Here is an 18,117-nt window from a genome sequence, read left to right on the forward strand (position 1 = left end):
ATTGTTATTTACAGAAGTGCCATTAGAATTTGTTAAAAAAAAAGCCGAGCAAAGGTAGTAAATACAGTTTGACCTAAAACTTTTATAAAAGTGAAATCTTTCTAAATATTTGGTTAAGACTCTCTAACAGCGAATCGTTGATCTCATTTCTTTGTTCGAGGGTGAAGAGATCTGTTGAGTTAGAATGGAAAAAAAATGTAATCTTTGTCGAGAAACAGTTAATTAAGGTTTGATTTAGAGGAAGAAAAGCAATTGTTTGAAGGTTCGCGGAAGAACGAAGCCAAAGGTCGACGATAATCCGGTAAAGATGAGTGAAACTTATAGTTGTATTTACAGTTAGTTATGATAAATTTCTGTTTGGTGAAGGTGGGATGGGTAGATCTAGCGGCGGCCAACAAACCTAGCCTTAAACGACGGTCCTTATTAGTAGAAAAGACTGGGTAATGGTGTGTAGTTTAATTTCGAGTGCCACATAAAGTAATTTATATGAAAAGCAAATTTTGTTTTGTTTGTGATTTTCTTTTTCAACTGTTTGTGTGTTTGTTCTCTGTATACTTAAGCTGGAAATTAAATTCTAAGATGAAAATCAAATTTTAAAAGTTGAAATGGTTTGTGTTTTTTCTTTGTATACTTAACAAGTGAGGAACAAGTCTTACTTGATATACGATGTAGTAGCTCATAAACACTACAAGAAATATCAATATTAATAGCACAAGAAGATAGCTCATTTTTCATAACTGCTATAAAGGATATAAAAAAATTTTGACAACAAAACAATAGCACTTAAACAAAGCTAAAATAGAAAATCACTAAATGAAAAGCTAATTCACTTATCCGCCAATATTTCACCCAAAAGTTTAACTTGAGCGCCCATACTTACGAAAAATAACACTTAGAGCCATTGAGCAAACATAAAAACATAGTAGGACAAAAAAATCTTACAGACCAAAAAAAAAAAAATCTCACCACTCGAAGAAAAAAAAACTAATTTCTCATTTCTCCTCAAATTTGAAGATCTGTAGGCAAAATCGATAGATCTCTTGTCTAGTCATGTAGATCTCTTGCTTCCCATTGTCTTGTCTTTATTTCAGTACATCTATGGGCAAAATCGTGGTGGGGGTGTGTGGTTATCGACCACGGCTGTAGCTTTGCGGCGGAGGATTTGGCTGGTCTTGGTGTCTTGCTTAGTGATTGGCGATGGTGGCTGGGTATGGATTTTCTCCAATTTGAGGTTTTCGACAATAATAGCTATTAGTTTCAATGGTTGTTTTTTTCTGCTTCTCAGAGATCTTTCATTCGAGGAGGAGAAGACAAATCATGATATCCACGGCGGAAGCAGATCCTGAAGAAGGAAGAGACCTTCATAACGGCGGCGACTAGACAAATTAGGGTTCCTGGAGCTTCGAAGTCAAAGCCATGGGTAACCTCTAGGTCTTTCTTTCCCCTTGTTTCTTTCTCTTTTGGGGTGATACTATGAAACAGGTGTGTGTTCTATTAATGTTCGTGTTCCAACATGACGATTGATTTATCTGACTCAGTTTCTTTGGGTCGGTGGCCGGCATGTTCTTACAGTAAGTAACAACAACATCAAGCTGATCAATTTAAAGGTAACATAGGTATTTGTCTTCCCTTTGTGCTCTTTCTTAAATTTAATCACTTTCTTTCTTTTGGTTTGTTGAAACTACGAAACAGATGTGTGTTCATGTTCGTGTCCCAGAAGGATGAGTTTATTCAGAGAACAAACATTGTCGTCGGCGTGTTCATATAGTAAGTAACAACAGTATCAATCTGATCGATTGGAAAAAGGTAACATATGTCTTTGGTTTCACAATCAAACTGGTCCTTCTTATTACATGTGTCTTTATCAACTCAACACGTCTTATTCTTATTCCACAATTCCTTGTCCACTTCAGTTTTCCAATCCTTACTTAAGTCATCAGTAAGTCTACTTCTCTTTAAAAGTTCTCAGACCTCTCTATTTTATTATTGGGGAATTCTCTTCTTTCTCTTCTACATTGACAATATTACCTGATGATTTTGTTCGCTCTCGCTCTCTCTCAGGTTCCGAGCCAGCCAACACTGCAACCGCCAAACAATATATGTCCAAGGAGTGGCCTTGTTAGCCTTCAATCGGGCTGTTACGAAATCTATCCAAAACCAGAGGTTTGCTTTTTTTTAATCTTAGCATATAATTTGGTCTCATTCCTCCTCACTTGACCATCATTGTTGTTTGTTAGATTTGTCTAACTTCCTTTTATCTGGTGTTTTAAGATTGTCCTACTTGCACCAACTTGCAGCATGTAACACACTTCTTTCTTACAATTTTTGGTGTGTTAATCTATTCTTTAACCGACATCTATGATTGTGGAGAACAATACTTGGCCATTTCTTATTTTCCTCTGAAAGTTGTCCTTTGTTTCCTCAAAACCGATGTTATATTATTTTCTTTATCAAATAAATTACCACAATACCTTTTTTATATATATATCAGGTTATTAGGATATGGCCTCGAAGAGTTTCAGCAATGAGTGTTGCTACCCGTGTGGCTCAAGTGATGGGTGTCAAACTTGAGGATGAGGTATGCTCGCTTCTTTTCTTGCTTGCTAAAGCAGATTCCTCTTCATTACAAGTCATTCTCTTTAAGTAAGCCTTTTACTTGTTACAAAGTTACTGGAATTTGGAAAAAAGTCTTATAATACTTACATAACCTCAGGCTCAAATATTGTATTGGTGTTAGTGTAGTCCATTCGATTTTATTCACTATTATGAGCGACTTCAGATCATTTCTTTCTTTTACAAGATGTCATTGTGTGCATCATTTGCAGGAGACAACCAACGACAAATAAGAGAGCCAAAGTTCTTGGAGTATGTAGGGAAGTGAGAATTGCTTGGAATGATACAACAACCTAAGTTCTGGGAGGGAGAGAAAGAGCAATGGAGTTGTCAGTTTAGTCCATCTCACTACAACAAATATATACATTGATAGCAGTAGAGAAATGTTATAATACGTCATTTATAGCTTTTTCACAAACGCTATGTTAGGCCACTGTTATCACAGGTACGATATCGCCAGATACATATGCTATGTAAGAAGTTTTCTACCATAGCAGCAGCGAAATGCTTTGTTATCACACTTTTCTAAATTTTTTAAACAATGTAATAAGTCATTTTTCATGCTATGTTAGGAGGTTCTACTATAGCTCTATTAAAACAATTTAGTTTATTTTGCAAAATTTATTTATATTTATTTATAAATAGATTTCATATTCATAAATCATCTATATAATAAAAATATTTTAACCAAAAAAATGTCATACATAAGATCATACCAAGTCTTATACTAATATCTTAAGTACAACTAAGTATTGAAACAAAATAATAACATTCTAAGAGCCACCAACTGAATCTTCCGTTGAACTCGTAACACCAACAACCGGATCTTCACGGCTCTAGCCACACCATCCTCGTCCTTCATCGCCTTTACTTAATACCTCCAGTAGACTTGTTCACACATGGCTTCCATTCCACACCTTTATAAGAACGTTTCCAAATCGTTGATATCTATAAAATACAAGTTTCATTGACAAAACGTGAGAAAGCATATAGCATGTACCAATTAGGTGATAATACTTAGCTATATAGAGAAAACAGCATTATCACTGGCATGAACCAACCGCTCAAACAAAGTAGGGACAATGATAAAACAGAGCAATACATTCTCTTAAACATTGTACTCTCTAAATGGATCAATACTAAAACTCATAAGAAAATGTAATTAGAGCTGAAACTAGATTAAACGGTTATAGTGAAGGCAGAGAACAAAATTAATAAAGAGAGTAATCATATCATAAGAGATCCAAATTCATATATAGTATATCTGAGTTGTAAGTACACCAGTGAGATACTAGCTCAGACTAGTTATATAGATGGTTAAGTAGATCTTTTACCTCAAGAAGCAAAAGTCCAGCAACGTCGAGAAGCAAACCTTCAAACTCTCACTACACATGCTTAAAGCAGTTGAAAACTAAAAACAAGGAGAGTTAAATGAGACAACACAAGTGAAATCAAATACTTTAACAATGCAATATTGGTTATTGGGAAGAAGCTCAATTGATAATACATCCTAAAATACTAGATTTGAAACATAAATGCAGACATATATGAGACAACAAAAGTCAGAATGAAGAAACCTGAGATTTATATACTTGTGCTTGATATCAGAGTTCCACAAATCAAGATCTTTGTTCTAAACCATTCAAAATGCTAAACAAAATTCCATATCTAACTAAATGAAAAGATACATGGAGAACAAGAGCGATGCACATAGGGAGTAGGTGACAATATACATGAGCAACAACGAGACTACTGATATGACCCATATCACAGAGCAAAAGAGCTCCAACCTTGTCAGCAAATCACTAGAATAGAGGCGTGATTACCAACTTAAACTGTTTCAAACATAGAAAATACAACTTAATGAAATCATCTAAAGTTAAGAGATAAAATCAAACTTGTTTCTTGCTCTAATCGTATTGTAGTATCTCAGCTGAAGGAGCAAAGTGTAGAAGTAGAAAACCATATATTGAAAACCTAAAATTAAAGCTCCTGCAATAAACATAAATCAAACACAACATGAGCACGAACACAATATACGGCGGTTTCAAGCACCCCTGTAAAGCACATACCTCGATTAGCTAGCTCCTTTCCTTGTCCTCTTCTACAAAAAAACAAACGAAATAAAAAACCAAACACAAAAACTAAACCTTAATTTGTTCATCTTTAATCTATAAGAAACTCACATCAACAATGGGCACAAAGCATGTTTCAGCCACACCATCGAGACAAGACAAATCCACAATCGCACCAACGAGACAAGAAATCAATAAACGATCGATTAAGTATTCATAAAACACTGAATCGATAAGCCAGCTCCCAGATTGGGAGAAACCCAGCAAATATATTTTTAGAGAGTTTTTTACAATTTTCTGATAAGATTCAACAATAATGAAAAAGAAGAAGAAAACACACGATATGAAGCTTCCTCCAACGGCCATTTAGCCGCTTAATCCTCACCCTCCACGTGTCTGCCTGAGATAAGCCGACTTACTTTGTATTCTCTCGCACGTACCACTCCCCACGTGTGGTCCTGCAACACAACTTCCCCTCCTCGCGAAACCTTGACCTCAAGGTTTTAAACATCAAACTCAGGAAACTTCTTCCTCAAATCAAAAAGGAACTCCTAAGTGGCTTCCTCCAACGGCTCACCAACCCACTTCACTAACAACTTAGTAGCTGCTCTTCCTTGACGGTTCACCATCTTCCGTTCCACTACCAATTCCGGTTCCTTGACAAACACAGCAGGCATCACAGAGGGCAACTCAGTTGTGGTATTACCTACAAGAATCCTCAGTTGAGAAACATGAAACACCGGGTGAATCTGAGAAGATGAAGGAAGTTGCAACTTATACGCCACCTCTCCACATTTATCAATAATCTTGTAAGGACCAAAATATTTAGGAGACAACTTTTGGTTCGCTCTGGAAACCACAGATTGCTGTCTATAAGGCTGAAGCTTAACATAGACAAAGTCACCAATTTCAAAATCACGCTCACTTCTATGTTGATCCGCCATCTGCTTCATCCGATGTTGAGCCCATAGCAAATGAAACTTGAGAAACTTCAGCATATTCTCACGTTCCTGCAATGAACGAGCTACCACCGCCACCTTACTTTCACCAGGCAAATAAGGGAGATGGATCGGGGGTGCTTGCCCATACACAGCTTCAAATGGTGTCATATTAGTAGAGGTGTGATAATTGGTATTGTACCAGTACTCAGCTAATGCAAGCCATTTACACCACATGTTGGGATGAGCATGACACATACACGTCAAATAAGTCTCAAGGCATCGATTGACTACTTCTGTCTGTCCATCGCTTTGTGGGTGATAAGCACTCGACATCTTCAAAGAAACCCCCTGGAGTGTAAAGAACTTCCTCCAAAAGTCACTAGTAAAAACTGCATCTCTATCACTTACAATTGAAGTAGGACAACCGTGGAGTTTAAAGACGTTGTCCAAGTAGGCTTGTGCAACAGAAAGTGCACTGTAAGGATGTGATAAGGCAATGAAATGAGCAGCTTTAATAAGTCTGTCAACGACCACCATTATAACCGTCTTACCAGCAGAATCAGGCAACCCATCGATAAAGTCCATCGACACTTCACTCCAAATAGTCTCTGGAATTGGCAGTGGTTGAAGTAACCCTGGGGATGCGGCATTGTCACTCTTACATTGCTGACACACACCACAACCCCGAATGAAAGTTTGAATATCCTTCACCATGCCTCTCCAATAAAACAAGCCCTTCACCCTTTGATAAGTCACCTCTCTACCCGAGTGACCCCCAACACCAGAACAATGGAGCCACTCAAGAATAGCATTCTTCACTGCCACTACTGCTGGTATAACAATTTTGTTCTTGCGCCTGAGAACATTTTGACTCCAAGTGTAATGTTTCTTCGCAGCAGGGTTCTGTTGTAGTAATGTTATGATCTCCTGAATAGAAACATCCGTCAGATAGCCTGCTTGAATCTCCTTCAAAAGATCACACTCAACTGTTGACATCGCCATATGCAACACTTCAGCCCCTTCAACGCGAGACAGAGCATCAGCAACCACATTCTCCTTACCCTGCCGATACTGAATCTCATAATCAAACTCTGATATGATCGTGGCTAGCAAGGAGTCAGAAGCTGCAGAGAAACCGGAGATCGTGGGAAGGTTCACTCGCAAGGAGTCAGAAGCTGCAGAGAAACCGGAGATCGTGGGAAGGATCACTCGCTCAAGAGCTAAGGAGATGGCCAAGGAAGCTCATTCACTCATAGCTGACGGGTCATTCAATCTACCGTGGATCCAAATCTTCAACATATCCACCTTGAAGACTTCACCCGGTAATGATAACTAGATAACTTAGGTGTGAAGTTTGCACTCTTTTTCCCATAACCGAGTTTTGTCCCAATGGGTTTTCTCGGTATGGTTTTCAATGAAGCAAATGGATCACTACGTCGGATTATCTAGAAGTCATTACCAATGGGGAATAATGTACAAGTCACTATGACTTCTGTACTTAGTATCTTAGAGGCGCACCAATTAGGATCCTGCGGGATGGGACGCCTCGTTGTTATCTTATTTCCTTTAAACGCTTGGTTGTTTTATTTTGAAGTTCCTGTTGTTTGGAGTGTCGAGCCTTAGGGTCGATTATAAAGTCCAAAAGTGACGCCTCCTTGTTTTGTAGCGAAGAAGTTTTATGCAACAAGTATTGCCGATCCTTTCTTCTCTCAATCCGAACTCGTGAATGCGTTCATGATTCCGAGTTTCTAAACACTTTGTGATTAAGAAACTCTTCACTCTGTTTCGAATCCATATAGCCATCTAAACACTTCTCACCATCGAATCATTGCTCTCATCTTTCGAACATCGCCCATAGTCACTCGTAAATCACTCGTGCATCATCACCCTCAAATCACGTCGCCTATCACCTGTCATCAGCCTCCATCAGAGTTTCATCCTAAGGAGATCGTATTAAACTCCAACAACTTTGGAAGCCATTCTTAACTCTTTGAATCTGTTGTTGTTCTATAAACATCTAACAGATTGATTTGAGATTTCATAAACGTTAAAGGAGAAATTGTGTGTATATTCACAAGTTTTTACCACAGTTGCGATTGGGTAAAAAAACGTGACGAGAGCTTGAGAGCCTCAGACCTGTTTTGTTCTTTTGCGAAAGGAAAAAGAGAGTATGATGCAATTGGTTTAGATTTCTTGTTTGTAAAACTTGCTGCTTGCATTTGTTTTATTTGCTGTTAAGAATTGTGATTCTAAAAGCTATTTTGAAACCAATTGTTGTATTCAAAACCTGCAGTTTGCATTGAGTTGTGATTCATAAACTGCAGAATTTTTGGTTTGGATTTATTTGCAAATTAAAAACTCATAATCGACATAGCGTCTTGGTTTTTAAGTTTCTGCAAATTGAAATTTTAAGAGATTTATTATCTCTTGCTTTGAGAGTTTAACGAGAACTCCAACTTGGTTGTGTGATAATTATAAAATATCCAAAGTGGTTTGACTACGTGTTTAACACACAAGCTTGTTATTTACGTATTTTGCAAAGTAAAATAGTTAAATGTGAACCAATTTGGTTTTGCGAAACCTACGTTCTTGTTTTTCTTGTGTTTAATTGCAATTTTTTAAGGAATCGAGTGTTGTTGATTTATTCACTTGATTATCATAGTCATTTCACGACTTGATATACTGTTCTGAACAAAGCTTTGTGTTTTTGTTTCAGACATGGGCAGTGAAGACTTGAACATCTCCACCGGAGCTGACTTGTGTGCGGTAGTCACAGAGGCTAACGTTGACGAGAGCCATCCAAAGATGTGGTGGTTTGATACCGGTGCAACTAGGCACATTTGCTTGGATAGGTTGATGTTTTCAACCTACAAGAAGAATGAGAGTGACGAGAGACTCTTCATGGGAAACTCCGCCACCTCAAAGGTTGAAGGTTACGGGAAGATTGTCTTAAAGCTTACTTCTGGACATGAGCTCACTTTGACGAATGTAGTTCACGTACCAGAGATGCGTAAGAACCTAATCTCCGGATCTCTCATTAGCAAGCATGGATTTACTGTTAATTTAAATACGGATAAGCTTGTACTTTCCAAATATGGGTTGTATTTGGGTAAGGGATTTGTTTGTGATGGGTTGTTTAAGATGTCTGTTGGAGCGGTTGTCCGCAACAAAGGTGTAACCATGGTTACCACCTCAAAGATGAATAATAACGAACCAGTTGCTTATGTTGCGGAGTCGTTTAATATTTGGCATGAACGGCTAGGACATGTTAATTTAAAATCTATGAGTAGATTGATGAACATGAATTTGATTCCAAAGCACAAAATAAGCAAAGATAAGTGTGAGATATACGTTGAAGCTAAACTCACTAAAACACCATCACCAAACGTGGAAAGAGAAACACAACCTCTAGCGTTAATTCATACGGACTTGTGTGACTTAAAATATGTGCAAAGTAGAGGTGGAAAAAAATATTTTGTAACATTCATAGATGATTGCACAAGATTTTGCTATGTATATTTATTACGTAGTAAAGATGAAGCTTTGGAGAAATTCAAAGAATACAAATTGGAAGTGGAAAATCAACTTGATAAAATTATCAAGATAATTCGAAGTGATAGAGGAGGGGAATATGAGGAACTGTTTAATGCTTTTTGCCAGAAACACAGAATCATTCATCAAACTACCGCTCCCTACTCACCGGAATCCAACGGAGTTGCGGAACGGAAAAACCAAACTCTTAAGGAAATGATGAATGCAATGTTGCAGAAATCCGGGTTAGCCCAGAACATGTGGGGGAAGCTTTGCTTACCCCAAATCATATCCTGAACAAAATACCGCATAAAGTCACGGGAAAAACTCCTTATGAACTTTGGAAAGGTAATTTACCTTCATATAAATACCTGAAAGTGTGGGGGTGTTTAGCAAAAGTTGCGGTTCCACCTCCGAAAAAGGCCACCATTGGACCTAAGACGGTAGATTGCATTTTCATCGGTTATGCTCACAATAGTAGTGCTTATCGGTTTCTAGTATATAAGTCTGATATACCGGATATTCATGTGAACACCATAATGGAGTCAAGAAATGCTTCATTTTTTGAAAATGTGTTTCCATGTAAGGATAAGGAAAATAATAAACGAACTCGTGATCAACGAGATGCTAGTTCTTCCGGGAACGAAGCAAGCAGTTCAGGCACGACTATTATTGATGATGTAGAAAAAGAAGAACCTAGACGAAGTAAAAGATCTAGGAAGGAAAAAGATCTTTGGATATGAGTTTGTAGTTGCTTTTCTCGAAGAGAATGAACCTAAAACTTTTAAAGAAGCAATGTCTACACCAGACGGTCCTTTTTGGAAGGAAGCCGTTAATAGTGAGATGGACTCCATTCTGCAGAATAATACATATGAGACAACGGATTTATTGCCCTTGGGAATAAATGGATTTCCAAAAGAAAATTGAAATCCGATGGGTCCATAGACAAGTACAAGGCTAGGCTTGTGGTGCAAGGTTTCCGACAAAAAGAAGGTTTGGATTTCTTTGACACTTATTCTCCTGTGACGAGAATAACTTCAATAAGAATGTTAGTAGGCAACGCTGCCTTAAGAGACCTAAAAATACATCAAATGGATGTAAAAACAGCTTTTCTAAATGGTGATTTAGAAGAAGAAATTTACATGAAACAACCCGAAGGATTTGTGGTTCCAGGACAAGAACACAAAGTTTGTCGACTAGTGAAATCATTGTATGGACTTAAACAAGCTCCTAAACAATGGCATGAAAAATTTGACAATGTAATGATGTCAAATGGCTTTAGCATCAATGAATGTGATAAGTGCATCTATGACAAAAATACTCCAGACGGATATGTTATGCTATGTTTGTACGTTGATGACATGCTAATTATTGGGAGCAATGAAGACGTGATCAATCAAACAAAGAAAATGCTAAGTGGCAAGTTTGATATGAAAGACATGAGTCTAGCAGATGTAATTTTAGGAATAAAAATTATTAGACACTCTGATAGTCTAATCTTATCACAAGAACATTATGCTGAAAAAATCCTTGAGCGCTTCAAGAGATATTCTAATGGTAAGGCAAAAACTCCCACTGACCCTCAACTTCACTTGACGAAAAATTCAGGTGAACCGGTGTCACAAGTGGAATATGCCAGAGTTATCGGAAGTCTTATGTACCTGACAAATTGTACTAGACCCGATCTAGCGCACATAGTAAACGTACTAAGTCGCTATAAGAGTAATCCAGGTCATACTCATTGGATGGCCATAACTAGAGTGTTGAACTATGTGCGATACACCAAAAGTTATGAGCTGCATTATGGTAAAGAATCAGCTGTGTTAGAGGGCTATAGTGATGCCAACTGGATTTCTGATTCCAGACACTCAAAATCAACAAGTGGTTATGTATTTACCTTAGGTGGTGGAGCGGTATCCTGGAAATCTTCCAAACAAACTCTCCTGGCTAGATCAACCATGGAGTCAGAGTTTATAGCTTTAGATAAAGCAGTAGAAGAAGCAGAGTGGCTTCAGAATTTTTTGGAAGATATCCCGATGTGGGAAAAACCAGTGCCAGCATTACGTGTACATTGTGATAGCAAATCAGCTATATCTCGGGCACATAATAAACTGTATAATGGTAAATCTCGTCATATTAGAAGGCGACACAAGACCATTAGGCAATTGATCTCAACGGGTGTAGTCTCGGTAGATTACATCAAGTCAGCTGAAAACTTGGCAGATCCATTTATGAAAAGTCTGTCAAGAGGTCAGATTGTTAAGTTATCAAGAGGAATGGGTTTAAAGCCTATAAATAAAAATTCAACTTGATGGAAACCTCACCTATGTGATTGGAGATCCCAAGATCTAGGTTCAAATGGGACAACGAAATCATGTTGGGTTAGAGTTGAACACTGTCTATACCCAGTTCCTAAAGATAAAAATAAACAGTGTTACCTGTAAGAGTTGAGGTTAAGCGTTAGCTTTTAATGATATACCATAGCTTTGAGATATTCATGGATTATTACATGATGCTTCTAAAAACAAAACTGATGGGAGGTCACCTAGTGAGTGTGAAATGGGGCCGTTTCTAGGAGAATGAAAGAGAGGCTATATTCTCCAAGTTCACTCATGAACCCAGGAATGTCCAAGGCCAAAATGGACACAATAGAGAACTAAATCTCTACGAGAAGATGTTGTTGTGCGATACATGTTGTCTAGGTTTACATTAAAATCTGGGTGGTTCAAGACATAATGTTCACCTCCCGGCCATGTAAATCCGACAGATGTTAAAAATGATTGGTTCAAAGCTGAAAAATGCTACCTTTTAGATACAATAACATTTTTGTATACTCTCGAACATCTGTCTAGTCTAGTCTAAGTTGTGTCTAGTCTAGTCAAGTCTAGTTAGTAAAAGTTTTTTATGAGTCTTCCTATATTTAGTGTGTAATTCCTATTAATGTGGAGAATTGTTGGACCTCAATTTATTTAAGCTTAGTGGGTCAGATTGGATAGAGTCAAAACTCTGTTTCACGATCCGTGAGACTCGGTCTCTTTGTTTTCGTGATTAAGTGGAGAGTTGGATTTCTTTGAGAGATCGTCGCTTCTTCACATCGCACACCTCCTAGATTTGCGATGGACTTGGTAAAGTTGTGGAGAATCAATTTCAAACCCAAGTCATCCAAGTCCTCTGTATATACTCATCGAGTTCTTCTCTTGAAAAACAGTGAATTGACTAAATCAATCGCTTGTTCTCACACACAGAAAAAGCACAAAACATCCAGCAATCTCTCATAAAGTAAGTTTCGAGACTATCGTAGAGTGTAGTTCGATAGAGCCGGTGTGTTTGAGTGATTAGCAAACTCGGTTGTGTTTGGTTGTATCCTGGGACTCTTGTAACCACTAATCCCGTTGCACTGCGAGGGTTTCAAAGAGTTAAGGAAAGAGATTTCGGTTTTGCCTCCATTCTTCCCTTCACGTTTGTGTTGTTATCTCTTATTCAATACCTCTTACGTAGTGTGGCAAATTTCTAGCTCCTACAACACTGACTATTACAAACACGAGCCAATCACAACAACAACGGTGGTGGAAACTAGAACAATCATGACAAAGACTTTCTCTTTTACGATTACATAATCACTTTAATAATCAATTCTAAAGATCAATCCAATAAACAATCCACACAACCAAGAAAATACGATCCTCTTCCCATGACCACCAAACTCACAAATCAGTGACTCACATAACACAACAACAGAAACGAGAGTTAAGGGTTAGCGATACCTTCTCGACAACACCGGTTTGCTCTCCCGTGAAGGCGTTACGGGCAACAGCACAGGTTGTGTACACAACGAGAGTCTCGGAGATAACAAACGGCGGCAACCAACACCAACAACATAACATCTCGATCCCCTCTTCCTCTCACGCTAACACCACCTCGGCCCGTACTCCTCTCACGACCCCTCTCCCCTTTCATCTCTATCGTCACCACAACCCTACACAGAATCACAACAACACGTTCACCACAACTCACCCCCTTAACCTATATCTCTTTCTCTTTCGACGTCCACCAAGGTATACTCCCATCGTCCGTGACCGCCCCCAAGCTCGTTGCTCCTTTTTTTATTAAAAGATTAAATTAGGGCTTTTGGTTTAGGCTGGTTTAGTTTCTGGTTTAATAAACAAAACTCAATTAAACCATATGATCACATATATAATTGAGCTTGGTTTAATTAACAACTCCTCCTAAACCAACCAGACTAAACCGATTCAACTTCAGTTCTCGACATAAACTCAAATCATTTATATATTAATTTTTTTTTGGGACACGGGCGTTGCAATTCTCCCCCTCTAACAAAAGACTCGTCCTCGAATCTGACAACATCGCACTTCCAAGTACAATACATTTCCACCGTCGCAATGGTTCACACCACAACCTGACCAAACGGGTCCACACACAAGTCTTGAGATTGAACCACCATCAACCTTCAAGGTCTACATTTCACTATACTTACATTCACGTCCTAAAAAATATTTGCTCCAACTCATCTACTCTAAGGTCAACACCTTCGAGGTATACCGATCTGACTCTCAGACCACCGTCTTCGAGTCATACCGTCTCACTCTCAGACCGCAATCCTCGAGATCTCGATATCAAGGGAACTATTCATCCCCTCAGGAGAACTATTCATCTCTATAAGAGAACCACCATCTCCTCTACCACTCTCAGGGCCACAGCCCTCGAGCTATCGATAGCTATGAGAACAAGTCCCCTTAGGAGAACTAATCATCTCCTCACGAGTTGCTCAGGACCACATGTCCTTAGAGCAAACAAGTTTTAACGTCGATAAGCATCTCCTGACCCAAATCTATCTCCCGTGATCCGAGTACGAGATTGCAAAGTCATACATGTCCACCCATATTCCTACTCTGTAACATCATCCCATCCATGACCACAAGTTAACAATCCTCACTAATTGCCTTGTTAGCAAATCCGCAAACAGATCATCTCGGGCCTGAGTAAAACCTGCTGTCCCACCGACAGCCTCCATACTGACTCACTTACCGGCTACCACCGATAGCACATCGGCTTCACCCTCAGAACTCGTCATGATTTGTATAAGAACTCATGGCCTACTCGACCGTGGTACTCCGACAACACACTCATCCCAGCTGTAGCTACTTTGTTCAGCTATCTTGATGAAGTTTCCTTATTAAAAAATAAAATGATATAATAATAATAATAAAACAAGTTTCCAATTTGCCTCGTGTTTTGGTTGTGTGGTTCGGTCCGTGTTCCAGCTGGGATGAGTGTGTTGTCGGAGTACCATACAACCAAAACACGAGGCAAATTGGAAACTGGTTTTATTATTATTATTATTATATCATTTTATTTTATAATAAGGAAACTTCATCAAGATAGCTGAACAAAGTAGCTTCCCACTTAACAATTGTTCACAGTGAATCATCCATACGATCGTAATAAGACAGACAAGTACCATACGTCCGCATATTCCAATCCACTGCGTCAAACGCCTTGTGAGCCGCTAATTTAAGCCTCTTGACTCGCTTCCCCTGACAAGCTTACCAACTCCTCAAATTTAGCAATACCAACGAACACAGATTTGTCCTCGAATCTCGAACAACCATCAGCCAAGGACTCCCGTGCAACCGCCTCCACGACCTGCACTCCTCCGACCGATCTGCGGAAGGTCACCTCTAGGCGATAGACTCACGCTCCAGGCGTTATTTGCTCTCGACATTTGGACTTTCCTTTACTCATAGGCCTAAACCTTGAGTTTTTTTTTTTTTACTCCTCATCAGACCTAAGTCTGCATGCCATAATGTTGGCTCCTCATCGGGCCTAAACCCGCATGCCAAAATATATAAGGAAAATCCAATACTCATCTCTCGGGTTACCACCCTACAGCGCGCCTCCGGATCGTCATCTGTCGATATACCAACCATACTCCCAAGCCACAAAGTCTCTGAATATGGCAGTACTAGGAGAACCTAAGTCCTCCAAGAGTCGCGAGCAAACAATTCTGAACACGTCTGAGTCCTATCCCTATCCGGGTTTCCTTCCCGTGGCTCGCGTACAACATCTCAATGCCCTACCAACCACATATCCCCTAACTGGAATACCTCATGACCACACAAGGATCATATACATGCCACAAGGCCAAACAAATGTCCTAAACAGGACCGCCACCAAGGCCAAACAATCTGTCTTAAACAGGACCGTCACAAAGACCAAACACTCTGTCCTAAACAGGACCGTCACAAAGACCAAACAATCTGTCCTAAACAGGACCGTCACAAAGACCATTTGTCCCCGAAGGACCGCCTAAACATGCACTCTGGCTAAACAGCCCGCCACAAAGGCTATCTGTCCCGAAGGACCGACACAAAGACCATCTGTCCCGAAGGACCGCCTAAACAGGCACTCTAGCTAAACAGTCCGCCACAAAGGCCATCTGTCCCAAAGGACCGTCACAAAGACCATTGTCCTTAAGGACAGCCTAAACAGGCACTCTGGCTAAACAGCCGCCACAAAGGCCATCTGTCCCGAAGGACCGTCACAAAGACCATCTGTCCCGAAGGACCGCCTAAACAGGCACTCTGGCTAAATAGCCCGCCACAAAGGCCATCTGTCCCGAAGGACCGTCACAAAGACCATCTATCCCGAAGGACCGCCTAAACAGGCACTCTTGCTAAACATCCCATCAGAAAGGCCATCTGTCCCGAAGGACCGTCACAAAGGCCATCTGTCCCGAAGGACCGTCACAAAGACCATATATCCCGAAGGACCGCCTAAACAGATACTCTGGCTAAACAGCCCACCACAAAGGCCATCTGTCCCGAAGGACCGTCACAAAGACCATCTGTCCCGAAAGACCGCCTAAACAGGCACTCTGGCTAAACAGCCTGCCACAAAGGCCATCTGTCCCGAAGGACCGTCACAAAGACCATCTGTCCCGAAGGACTGCCTAAACAGGCACTCTTACTAAACAGCCCACCACAAAGGCCATCTGTCCTGAAGGACCGTCACAAAGACCATCTGTCCCGAAGGACCGCCTAAACAGGCACTCTGGCTAAACAGCCCGCCAAAAAGGCCACATAATGTCTAAAAAGACTGCCACACAAGGCACAACGAGTCAAAAGTCCGCCACTAAGGCCACACAAGCCCCTTGAAGGCTCTCCACCACTAAAAATGAACAAATTCTAACTCACATAAACTTTCCATTTTAGCACTTTCCAGTTTAGGAAACTTTCCACTTTTGGAAACTTCTATTTCAGGAAACTTCTCCAAAACCCCGCCTCACGGAAACTTTGTACCCGAGCACCACCTCATCTTGTTACTGAGTCGCACAACCAACCATCCCAAGCGACCGAGTAAACAAGAGAGATGGGCTCGAATACTCCATAAAACATTATCCTACTTGATCACTCATGGATCAATCACCTAAACAACACGCTTGTGCTTTTCCTTAACACTTACTGGTCTCCACGACATAGACAAGTCTATTTCCATTCAAGAACATTTCCTAGGACCATATACGCTATGATACCAAACTGAAACAACCGCACCCGGATTCCCAATCGTTCCACCGGACACACGGGAAATAATCTCACCGGAACCCCATAATTCCGACAAGACAACCGGCGTCAACCGCTTATGACAAAAGTTCCACAAATACTATCTAGAGCAAACTATCTCATACTCTGCAGCTACTAACAACAATCATACAAATCTACTTCGGCTCCATAAGCATTTTACATTTATAGACTCTGATTACTCCTCTAACTAGCCACTTCACGATCCACCAAAGCAAGCCACTTAAACATGTATCCCAAACACCACCTCATCTAGTTACTGAGTCGCACAACCAACCACCCCTAGCGACCGAGTAACAAGAGAGGTTGGGTGGAATACTTCATTCCGTCCAGCCACGGAAACATTTCTCTGACTAATCCCTCGATTCATCGTCTTAGCTTAAAGCCGACTTTCCTTAGCTCTAACTTGGTTCTACAACCACCCCGACCTTGCTCCATAAGCTTAAAGAGATTTTAGCTCAAACCGAGCTTGTTGGTTCAACCAACAACACAACTTAACACAATTCAATCCATACAAAAGCTTATATAAACACTCGAATAATTCATAAACTAACCGTTGAAATCGAATTACCACCGTTGGATATGAAGCCCGTGCTATCACGAGTCTCTCTACCAAATTTCGTCTCGATCAGACAAGTTTTGAACCCCCAAACGCCGCCTAGAAAGAGCCATCTCGGAACAGTTTCTAGGGTTCACACTTAGCCAGATTTCACAGTTTCAGCGAATTACTTGTCCAGAAAGCAACAAACATAACTCCTCTAGATCAACTCGGAATGAAGCTATTTCAGATGCTCTGGATTCTTGGCTTGATGGAGAACTCTCCGGTATAGTCAGCTTTCCGATCCAACATAAGATCCGGCGCCAGCGAGCCTCCAAATTCGGCTACTCCACACTGCCTTTATCTCCAATCTTCTTTCACTTCCTTTCTCCTCTTCAGCTCTGTTCACTCTGCTCTGTTCTCCCATCACTAGAGAAACTTCACACAACCATAACATGACTATTGAGACCCACAAGAGGCTTCCCCACCTCTGCCGCGTCTCTCTCTCATCTCCGTCATGACTCCATCGCGTCTCTCTCTCCTTTTTGATAACAACACCCATCCACAGCACCACATCCTTTGCTCTAGGACTCACGTTGCTTCTCCTCCTCTTGAGTCGGAAGAAACCACGAACAAAAAAACAACTCCATGGAGAAGGAGATGCGCATGCGTACATGCATACACAAACTGATATGCACGGCTCACCCCTCTCCTCCTTACATCACCACCAAACCAGGCTCTACGCCTTTTATCTCTTTACCCAAACATTGATCAACGAAAGCCAATACATACACTGACTATTACAAACACGAGCCAACCAC

The 18,117-nt window shown here is 40.3% G+C and overlaps 1 protein-coding gene and 1 long non-coding RNA gene across 16 annotated transcripts; one reads left to right on the plus strand and one right to left on the minus strand.

The window, feature by feature from the left end:
• The first annotated feature begins 811 nt into the window (after window positions 1–811).
• On the plus strand, window positions 812–3,197 carry LOC104773759 (uncharacterized). Of its 15 annotated transcripts, none has more exons than XR_015566456.1 (8): window positions 812–1,208; window positions 1,286–1,431; window positions 1,539–1,607; window positions 1,693–1,806; window positions 1,914–1,939; window positions 2,062–2,163; window positions 2,492–2,578; window positions 2,826–3,197. XR_015566456.1 is itself a non-coding variant. In XM_087466269.1 (7 exons), exons 4-7 carry the CDS (start codon window positions 1,814–1,816, stop codon window positions 2,844–2,846), a joined length of 336 nt encoding a protein of 111 aa, XP_087322395.1. In that variant the 5' UTR covers window positions 873–1,208; window positions 1,286–1,431; window positions 1,539–1,607; window positions 1,693–1,813; the 3' UTR covers window positions 2,847–3,197. The 15 variants fall into 15 exon arrangements, 7 of the variants coding, with proteins under 7 accessions (XP_087322395.1, XP_087322399.1, XP_087322398.1 ...); XR_015566457.1 differs by having other exon boundaries at window positions 879–1,208; window positions 1,286–1,420; XR_015566459.1 differs by having other exon boundaries at window positions 888–1,208; window positions 1,286–1,482; window positions 1,573–1,607.
• Window positions 3,198–3,279: 82 nt separating this feature from the next.
• Window positions 3,280–5,000, minus strand: LOC109131593 (uncharacterized). The gene is made up of 4 exons (XR_002037190.2): window positions 4,800–5,000; window positions 4,686–4,717; window positions 3,948–4,605; window positions 3,280–3,561 (listed from the first exon to the last, which is right to left on the minus strand). It is a non-coding gene; the product is annotated as an uncharacterized LOC109131593 (long non-coding RNA).
• Between the last annotated feature and the right edge of the window lie 13,117 nt (window positions 5,001–18,117).

This window comes from Camelina sativa, chromosome 9 (genome assembly GCF_030686135.1).
Source record: "Camelina sativa cultivar CO46 ecotype springtype chromosome 9, ASM3068613v1".
NCBI lineage: Eukaryota > Viridiplantae > Streptophyta > Magnoliopsida > Brassicales > Brassicaceae > Camelina > Camelina sativa.

Excerpts from the sequence above, each read along its gene's own strand:
- LOC104773759 (XM_087466269.1), top strand. The coding sequence starts at position 1,814 with ATGTCTTTGGTTTCACAATCAAACTGGTCCTTCTTATTACATGTGTCT. Across the intron at positions 1,940-2,061 it reads AATCCTTACTTAAGTCATCA|GTTCCGAGCCAGCCAACACT; the intron begins GTAAGTCTACTT and ends GCTCTCTCTCAG. Across the intron at positions 2,579-2,825 it reads GTGTCAAACTTGAGGATGAG|GAGACAACCAACGACAAATA; the intron begins GTATGCTCGCTT and ends CATCATTTGCAG.